At 41.6% G+C, this 9,329-nt stretch overlaps 1 protein-coding gene across 1 annotated transcript in view; it reads right to left on the minus strand.

The window, feature by feature from the left end:
* Positions 1-9,329, minus strand: part of PPP1R42 (protein phosphatase 1 regulatory subunit 42) — a 92,739-nt gene continuing 83,410 nt past the window's right edge. Inside the window, exon 9 of the mRNA XM_019527757.1 lies at positions 1-303. Coding sequence (XP_019383302.1) covers positions 219-303 — 85 coding nt within the window. The 3' untranslated portion in view covers positions 1-218. The remainder of the gene's footprint in view (positions 304-9,329) is intronic.

Below are 9,329 nucleotides of genomic sequence, written 5' to 3' on the forward strand. Positions count from 1 at the left end.
TGAACCACCAAATTCAAAACCTTTATTTCTGAAGTTGTTACAATACATCCACATTTAACTGGATGACTGGTGTGATAATCTAGTAAATTAACATTCCAAAAAAGATGATCTTGTAGAAAATATCATTTAGTGTTTTCTGAATTAAATACTATTTAGATATTACATGGATCATTCATTTCACAGCTATGATGTATCCCAGTCATCTTTGTAATTTCTGGTTACAGAGATATTTGATGGAGAAGGTGAGGCTCAAATATATCTGTTTTCGGCAGTGAACTTTGAGAATCCTTCAAGATCAGGTGCCTGTTAATAAAATAAAAACACACTGTTAAGCAATCATTCTTTTCCTAATAAAGTAAAATGTAACAGCACTCACAGCATTTAATATTCACTCTTTTTACTCTAAGTATACCCACATGTAAAAAAACTGATCCCCCTGAAATGTTCTTTAAGTTAAACTTGCTAGTCTGTACACCTCACAATGGTAAGCTGTACAAAAGTCAATAAATTAGTTTTTAGAACATCCTTATTTTATTCGGTCCACTTTTAACTAACAATTACCTTCCTTACAACATACAGCTCATGTATCTGAAGAAACAATATGCACTCTAATAACTTGGACCACATTTATAATTTTAATGCTATACTCCTAGATATGTTTATTTTTTCCTATGCGGCATAGGAATGATGTGGCTTTTATAACTGTATTAGTTCTATGCACTGTTTTTTATCTTTGTATATAACTAAGATATGGTAACAAATTAAAAACAGCTCCAAGGTATACCATTGTATGCAACCCCCCCCCCCACCAAAACAACAAACACTTTCTGCCAAAAAAGCAGCTACTGGAAATTGCAGTTTGTATTGTATGAGAGAAATATTGTAAGAACAGTTTCCACTAGTTACCAGGCAAAAGCGAAAGTAAAATCTGCACTTGGTTCACAGGGAGCAGTGGGGAGCAGAACAATGAGCAGGCTTGACTCCTTAGCTTCTGCTACTTCGTTACGGGACACATCTACACGAGACATTTACTGTAGACTAATTAGTTCCGCAATAGGCGTCTTCCATCTACACATGCAAGGCTATTAGGCTGGAGTACAGTTTTTTACTCTGCAGCAGTACGTTTGTGGACACTGACACGGCTAGCTGGGGCACAAGGGTGCTTCAGTATGGGGGCTGCCTGCTGGCTAGCCCTGCACTGGAGCACCCTCATGCTCCAGCCAGCCCCTCCACAGCATGTTGAGCTGGGCTGGAGCAGCCCCAGGCTAGCAGGCTGACCCCTTGGACCCCCTGCCAGCTGGGGCTGCTCTGACCCAGCTAAACATGCTGTGGTCCTGGGCATACATTCAAATGGTGCACCCAGCAGTAGTAAACTCTGGAGTTTATTGCTTCACAGTAATTACACATGTAGATATTCCCACTTGTTCTGCCTTTCAAAAACAAGGGATATGTTATATGCAAGAAAGTATTGTTGCTTAATATAGCATTTAGAAAAAAATAAATGAATGACTGAGATATTATTATTGATCTAAATCCAACATTTTATGTAAAAAAAATGAGAACTGAAATATACATGTTTGCACGTGTGCAAATAGACATAGTTGTGACTTTTTAGTAAAGCTTTTGACGTTGTGTCCAACATTCTCATTAACAAGATAAGAAAAGACAGGCTGGGTGAAAGTACTGTAAGGTGGATATGGAACTGGTTGGAACATCATTCTTAACAACTGGTTTTCAATGGCTCAATGTCCAGTTGGGAGAAGGTATCAAGCAGGGTTCCCCAGAGGTCTGTCCTGCGTCCGTTATTGTTTGCAATCTTCGTTAATGATTTGGACAATGGGTTTGAGCATATGCTTAGCAAATTTGCTGATGACACTAACTTGGGTGGAGTTATAGGTACTGTGGAACGTAGAGCTAGGGTCCAGAATGAGTTGGATAGACTGAAACAGTGGTTCATAACCAACTAGAGGAAATTCAATAAGGACAAGTGCAAAGTCCTGCACTTGGGATGGAATAACTGCATGCACAAGTAAAGACTGGGGGATCAGTGGCTAGAGTGCAGTACTGCACTATGTAATCTCTGAATAGCAGTGTCCACTGGCTTTTCCCTGTGTCCCAATTCTCTTTATGTAACCAGTTAAGGGCATCAAGGACAGAGCAGCTGCAACTATTTCTCATTCCTTTGCTAACTCAGAATTAGCTTAAAGAAACTTAAAAAAGAGAGGTAGAAGGCAGGCCACATGATCCACCCAGAGAAAACTATCTTAAGGTAAACAATAAGACTTTTTTATCTTTATGTATTCGTCTATTCCATACACCTAGTAAGCGGTTTCCCATATAAAACTAAGGAAATCTAGTTGCCACTAAATAAACAGTGACTCTCATACCCCCACCCTAAATTTGAAAGCATGGTGGGGAAAAGCTGAACCTGGCTGGAAAACTGGGTGGCATAGCAAAATCCTTGCAAGGTAGGCTTGAAATAGATAAGAGCCTATCAAGCTATTCTTGCAGGATGTAATCAAGAATCTAGGCAGTACAAGCTCTCATCTAACTGAGGTTGCACTGGGCTGCCAATCTTTTCTACTCTGGGCAAGATTTTCTGTGCTTGACCTCCTGCTCTGTAATAGGATTCCTTAGACTCTGCCAGTGGCACTTAAGAAGTCAACATTCAGGCCGTCTGGAAAATGACTCTGGATCTGGCAGGGAAGCTTTTTTCTTCAACACCATGTATCAATACATGTTTATAGAGAATGAAAATGGAACATACTAGGTACAGTTATTGTAACTGCACAATTATATTAAGGCAGGGGTCAGCAACATTTTGCAGCAAGGGGCTGGCTACTTTAATGGGGCTTAGCTTGCGAGTGCAGGCCATTTCCAAACATGGCTGTGCTACTAGAGCTGGAACTGCAGGATGTCGCTACTCCTCTCCACTCTGCTTTTTCTCCTACTCCCTGCAAGAAGTGGCCCACAGTAGAAACACCACTGAAACCCCCAAGCTCCACAAGCCGGAAACAACATCATCGGTTGCTGAGCCCTGTGCTAAGGCCTTTTGACTATTTCCGAGTCTTCATTATTTTATTTGTAAAATAGAAAGGCCCCAAATCTAAAGCACTAATGAATTTCCAAAACTTGTCAGTGTGAAATGTGTTACATGTATTAGAGAGTGGAGGAAATGAGTTAATGAGCTAATACACCACTTCCCAAAGTGTGGAGCACACCCCTATAGGAGGGGCACAAAAGGTTTTGGGAGGAGGCACGTGAATTATGGCTGCTGGTTCTTCCTGTACACCTCCCTGCTTCAGCTGTTGCAGGCTTCTTCCATTGCTGCCAAGCAGAATCAGTGGCAGTGCAATCCAGTGGCAACCAATTCCCTTTGCCACTGACTCCCCACCAATGACTGCTGCTGATTCTACTTATTTGTGGCAATCTGTGCTGGCTGAATTGAGGGGCAGGGGTGAGAAGGGAGCTCCAGTCTGGGATCTGCCCAGCCTGCATTTGCGGGGGAAGGGGCAGGTGGATGGGGGTTCCAAGCCACCCACTGCCCCTCAAGCATAGGCTGGGTAAACCCTAGCCAGAGCTCCCTCCCAGGTGTTCTCCTCCTTCCCATCTTGAAGACAGCACAGGGGTGGAGCTGGGATGATGCAGCCCAGCCCTGCTCAAGCACAGGAACAAACAGAAGTTAATGAAGGTGCTCTGCTTTGGAGCACCTTCATCTGAACCCTTATTAAATAAGGGTTAATCTGTTGCTCTATCTGGCACTTTCAAAGAGCTCTGCAGCCATGCACTTCTGTCATGGCACACCTGTAGAGTGTAGGGGGCCAATCATGCTACAAATATCACTTCTGTCAGTGCCCTTACAGAACACTGAGCTAGTAGACTGCATTCAAGTAAGGAATCCCCAGTTAATGATAAACTGGGTACATAGCAAAGAGAAGGCAGATTCCCTTAAGAACAAAATATTTCTCAGAATGTCATATCTTATGTTACTGATATTTTCCAAGGACTACTGAGAAACTGCTTTGCACTGGTATTCAGAGGTCAATGAAACCATGAAATTTCTTAAAATTTGCAGGCTATAAAAGTTAAATCCTCAGTTAAACCCCAGAGAAGAGAAAAAAACAGGTTTCTAACGCATTGTTGCTAGATTTTATAACCCCAAAAGAAAATTAGGAAATAAGCTTGGTAAGAAACTTATTTTATGTACTTTCTCATACTACTTTCTTTCTGCTATATTGCTAAATTTGTGCAATGCTAGTAAAATCCATTTGAGTTGTCTATAAACAGTCTCAAAATCATTTAATAAATCACTTAATGAAGGACTAAATTTAGTAGGGTCTCAGTCGGTTAACTGGCCAATAATCAAGTCCTATCTATTCAGTTGCAGTATGAACATTCTATATATTATACTGGAAATAAAGTTGACTTTTAGAGATCAGTTGGGCAGAACAATCTCAGATGTAAGGTGTTATTAGCTGTCCAACTGTGCATGTCACTCTTGGTAATATATTGTTGACAATTCCACACACCCAAATATCCTACAACAGATTTAAAATCATTAGATAGTCCAAAATACTAAGTTTGAGAAGCTTTTTATTTTCTTCTAGTTTTCAAACAGTATTAGGAGAAAAAAATAATCCAACTTCTCCCCGAAGTACGTGAGATTTAAAAGGCAAAATCCACCCTTGAATACACATGCACAAATGTGCCTTTTTCCTGAACTTTTCAGGGGTTCCCTTCCAATTGTGGATCCTCAAAGATGGGAGAACTATAAACCAGTTCCTTCCATGTCCCAGCTTCTGTATTATTCTCTGCATCCCATTGGATTCCCACCTGATCCCTACATCCCTATCTTTAAATCCATTTTTTCCTCCCTTATTCTTCATGTACATCTTTCACAGTTGCTATTCCTCACAGTCCCTGTATCCAACAGTGTCTCACCAAGAACCTTGTCAATTGAAAGGCACTCATTTCACCTCTCCAAACTTCAATCTCAAAACAGTGGCAAGGGTCAAATCCTTTATTAAGGCTGGCCTCACTTCTACCAAGAGTAAGGGATGTAGAAATTACAATTATTACTGAATAAGGAAAATTTCAAAATTAGCAACCTGTCATCCAGGTTTCATAGGAGAAGTAAAACAACATAGTTCAAATGTACTAGAGTTGCAATAAAATCATGAGAGTTGTTCTTGCAGACTTATCTGACACCTTGGAGTTCTGGATGTTTATATGCAGAAGCATCTTAATTTAGGAGCACATTCTGCATACCTGAAGTTTGTTCAGGTGATTATTCAAATCCGTTTATAAGAGGATCTGCATCTCCACAGGCTGCACCTTCATGAGTAGTTTGAGCATTCTGCCATGTTAGCAGTGGCAGGTTTAGAGGTATAACTAAGATAACCATATCTGTTTGATATTTCATAGGTAAGTATGAAACATTGCCAACCAGCCCTGGTATGAATGTAGGTGAGATCTGGCTGGCAGTGTCACCTCAGTGAAAGATGACACGTGGCCTAATATTTTGAGATAAATGTTGTGGTTGTTGCAACATCTGAAGTTTATGCAATTAGCTTGATGTTGAAGAGAACTGTCTGGATAGACTGAAATCTCTCATCTAAAAGGTATGTCTTTTGCTGATGTGGAGGCCTAAGAATTCTCTTATCTGTGATAAGCTGCATGATGCAGTTGTTATAGTTTACTATTAGGATTCATTCTTTTAACAGGTTGTAGATGAAGTTCAGGGATAAAAAAAAGTCTTGATGTGACCTGACTTTTATCATCTACTTGTCCTAATATGGATAAAAGTAACTACTTCTTCTCCTTTAATATGTAGTCACCATAAGTAGGCATTTTGTGAAGATTTTCACCACTGTGGACATATTGAATGGCAGTATCATGCACTGATGCATGCACCCTCGTGTCAATCATGGGTATTTTCTGTGCATCAGAGATAATCACAATATGGAAATATGTATTATGGAAGTTGGAAGCCACAAACCAATCTCGAACCTATAAGGAAGAGATGATGGAGGTGAAACACAACCTTCCTGACCCTGAAACCTCATCCATATTCCATCTTTTCAGTTTCTTTTGCTTTAGAATAAAGAATCACTGAGAGTGGAAACTATTTCCCTGAAATTCCAAATGCATCTCCTTTAGGGCTCCCTAACGAAACTATGAGGTCACCATTTTAGTTGGGTCTCCAGAGGGATGTGAAAAGGTGATGAGTTGGCCAGGACTAGCACTGAATAGACTAGTCCTGGGAGACAATTTTTAGTACCCACTTTTTAATGGTTATTTGAGTCCCAGCCTGGCAGAACAGGGAAAGAGTACCTGAAGATACTCATTAGACCAAGGCTGTGTTGGACTGCCAAACTGAAAATCTTTTCCATTTTGAGGAAGATTTTCTGTGGTTGTCCTGTTTTATAATAGGATTTCTCAGACTCAGTCAACGTCTAGGATGTCAGGAAAATGATTTTTGATCAAGTGGTGAAATTCTGTTCTGCAAAATTCTCTATTGTTAATACACTTTTACAAACAATGAAAACTGGAAACACATTTGGTAGGGTTATATTGTAACAGCACAGTTACACTTGGGCAGGAGTTGATAACATTTTGCAGTGGGGGACTGCTTTAATGAAGCTGGAAGAAGTTTAGCAATGGCTAAATTGAGACTTGAATTTTGTCAAGCCTGCTAACTAGAGAGCAATGCAGGCTTGGCAGCCACTATAGAAAACACTTGCTTCCTTTGAGAAAACCTATATTTCTCTATTTGAAGACAGTAGGCTATTGTTGAGAGAAAGCAGGAACGGTGTCTACTCTAAAATTGGTATCTGAAGGGCTTCCTTTGAGAGACCTGTAGACATACTAACGGAACTCAAAGTAATATGTACATTTTTCTGAAGAGTGTAAGACTTCAACTGTTCAATTGCTCAATAAGTTTTTGCTTCAGGAGATAACTTTTCTATGAAGTGTTCTGCACCTCCTCTGAGATGTATGATGCTTGAAGACAAGAAACCCTTCTCACTGTAGCTGCTGTGGCCAAGAAGTGAACTGCAGCATCTCTACTATTACTGTTGCTTGCAGAGATGGTTTTGCCATCAGTTCATAGATTCATAGATGTTAGGATTGGAAGGGACCTCAATAGATCATTGAGTTCGACCCCCTGCATAGGCAGGAAAGTGTGCTGGGTTCAGATGACCCCAGCCAGATGCCCATTCAACCTCCTCTTGAAGACCCCCAGGGTAGGGAACAGCACCACCTCCCTTGGAAGCCCATTCCAGATTTTGGCCACTCTAACTGTGAAGTTCTTCCTAATGCCCAGTCTAAATCTGCTCTCTGCTAGCTTATGGCCATTATTTGTTGTAACCCCCAGGGGCACCGTGGTGAGTAGAGCCTCACCAATTCCCTTCTGTGCCCCCATGATGAATTTATAGGCAGCCACAAGGTCGCCTCTCAACCTTCTCTTGTGGAGGCTGAAGAGGTCCGGGTGCCCTAGTCTCTCCTCATAGAACTTGGCCTGCAAGCCTTTAACCATATGAGTGGCCCTTCTCTGGACCCTCTCCAGGTTATCCACAATCCTCTTGAAGTGTGGTGCCCAAAACTGCATGCAGTATTCCAACTACGGTCTGACCAGTGCCTGATAGAGGGGAAGTATCACCTCCTTGGTTCTGTTTGTCATGCATCTGTTGGTGCATGATAAAGTGCAGTTAGCTTTGCTGATGACTTCATCACACTGACAACTCATGTTCATCTTGGAGTCCACTAGGACTCTGAGATCCCTTTCTGCTTTCATGCTGCTGAGCAGGTCATTTCCTAGGCAGTAGGTGTGCTGGACATTTTTCCTCCCTAGGTGCAGCACTTTGCATTTCTCCTGGTTAAATCGCATTCTATTGTTTTCTGCCCATTTGTCCAACCTGTCCAGGTCTGCCTGTAGTTGTTCCCTGCCTTCTGGTGTGTCCACTTCTCCCCACAGTTTTGTATCATCCGCAAACTTGGACAGAGTACACTTCACTCCCTTGTCCAAGTCACTGATGAAGACATTGAAGAGTATCAGTCCAACGACCGAGCCCTATGGGACCCCATTGCCCATGTCCTTCCAGGTCGGTACCGACCCGTCCACCACCACTCTCTGAGTATGACCCTCTAGCCAATTTGCCACCCACTGGACTGTGTAATCATCCAAGTCACAGCCTCTTAATTGTGCCTTCAGAGATTATGGAGTTTACTTCCTCCCTTGTTCACAAAAAAGATACTTTTACCATGTCAAAAATCATTTTTCATTTTACTGAAAAAAAATTGATAATTTGCTATTCATTCCTGAAGTAATAGAAGAGTGAGATTTCCTTCCATAGAAGCACAGCTATCTGGTAACTTTGTATCTTTGGGAGTAGCTTTTCCGAACTTTCTCTCTAACTGCAGAGACAGCCTGTGACTTTGAACCTAAAGCCCCTGTGTGGAATGGGTTCTCTCTCCCATCTCTCACTGTAAATAGGCAGACAAGGTTCTTTGGGCAAGGCAGATGTCAGGCAGATGACCTGTCATAAATCCAATGTCTATATTTAGTTCATGATTTTTTGTATCCAGAAGGTTGATGAAGTGAAGTTCACAGGCTTATCTGTGAGAAGTGTTTTGTAAGTTCCCTTTGAGGATTAGAACTGAGAGATTGGAGAGAGAGTGGTTTTTTTTGTGAGAAATGTGCCCCCACAGGTCATTGGGTATTCTTGTCTGATAGATATCTGGTGTGTGTTCATTCTGGTATGCAGTTGTTGTTTGATCTCTCCTATGCATTTTCCATCAGGGCATTTGGTGCATTGGATGAGATAGATAACATTTCTGGAGAAGCAGCTGTAAGATGCAGGAATGCTGATGGCTCTGTTGTGGGGTGTAGTAATTGTGGGGGTAATGGAGATGTGTTGGCAGGTTTTGTATTTCTTGTCATGGCATGGTCTGGATCCATTTGGTGTATTCTGGGTCGTAGGAAGTTTGCTTCTGGTGATGAAGTTAGCGAGGTTTGGTGTTTGTTTGAAGGCTAGGATGGGTGGTTCTGGGAAGATCTCTTTAAGAATAGGGTCTCCTTCTAGTGTGCAATGCAATTGTTTCAGGATTTTCTGTATGGGTTCAAGGGAGGCATAATACATCATAACCAACGGTGTGCGATTCATGGGGGGGGTTCTTCTGTATTGCAGCAATTCTTCACGTGGTATTCAGGTGGCTCTTTCAAACGTGCAATCTCTCTCTCTGGAGGAGTGTCCTTGTTGAGTGAAGGGGTGTAGGTTGTAGCTGTATTGGTCTAAGGACATAAGCAGACAAGGTTCTTTGGGTGAATC

Source organism: Gavialis gangeticus, unplaced genomic scaffold (assembly GCF_001723915.1).
Source record: "Gavialis gangeticus isolate Ggan-Ray unplaced genomic scaffold, GavGan_comp1, whole genome shotgun sequence".
NCBI classification, from domain to species: Eukaryota; Metazoa; Chordata; order Crocodylia; family Gavialidae; genus Gavialis; species Gavialis gangeticus.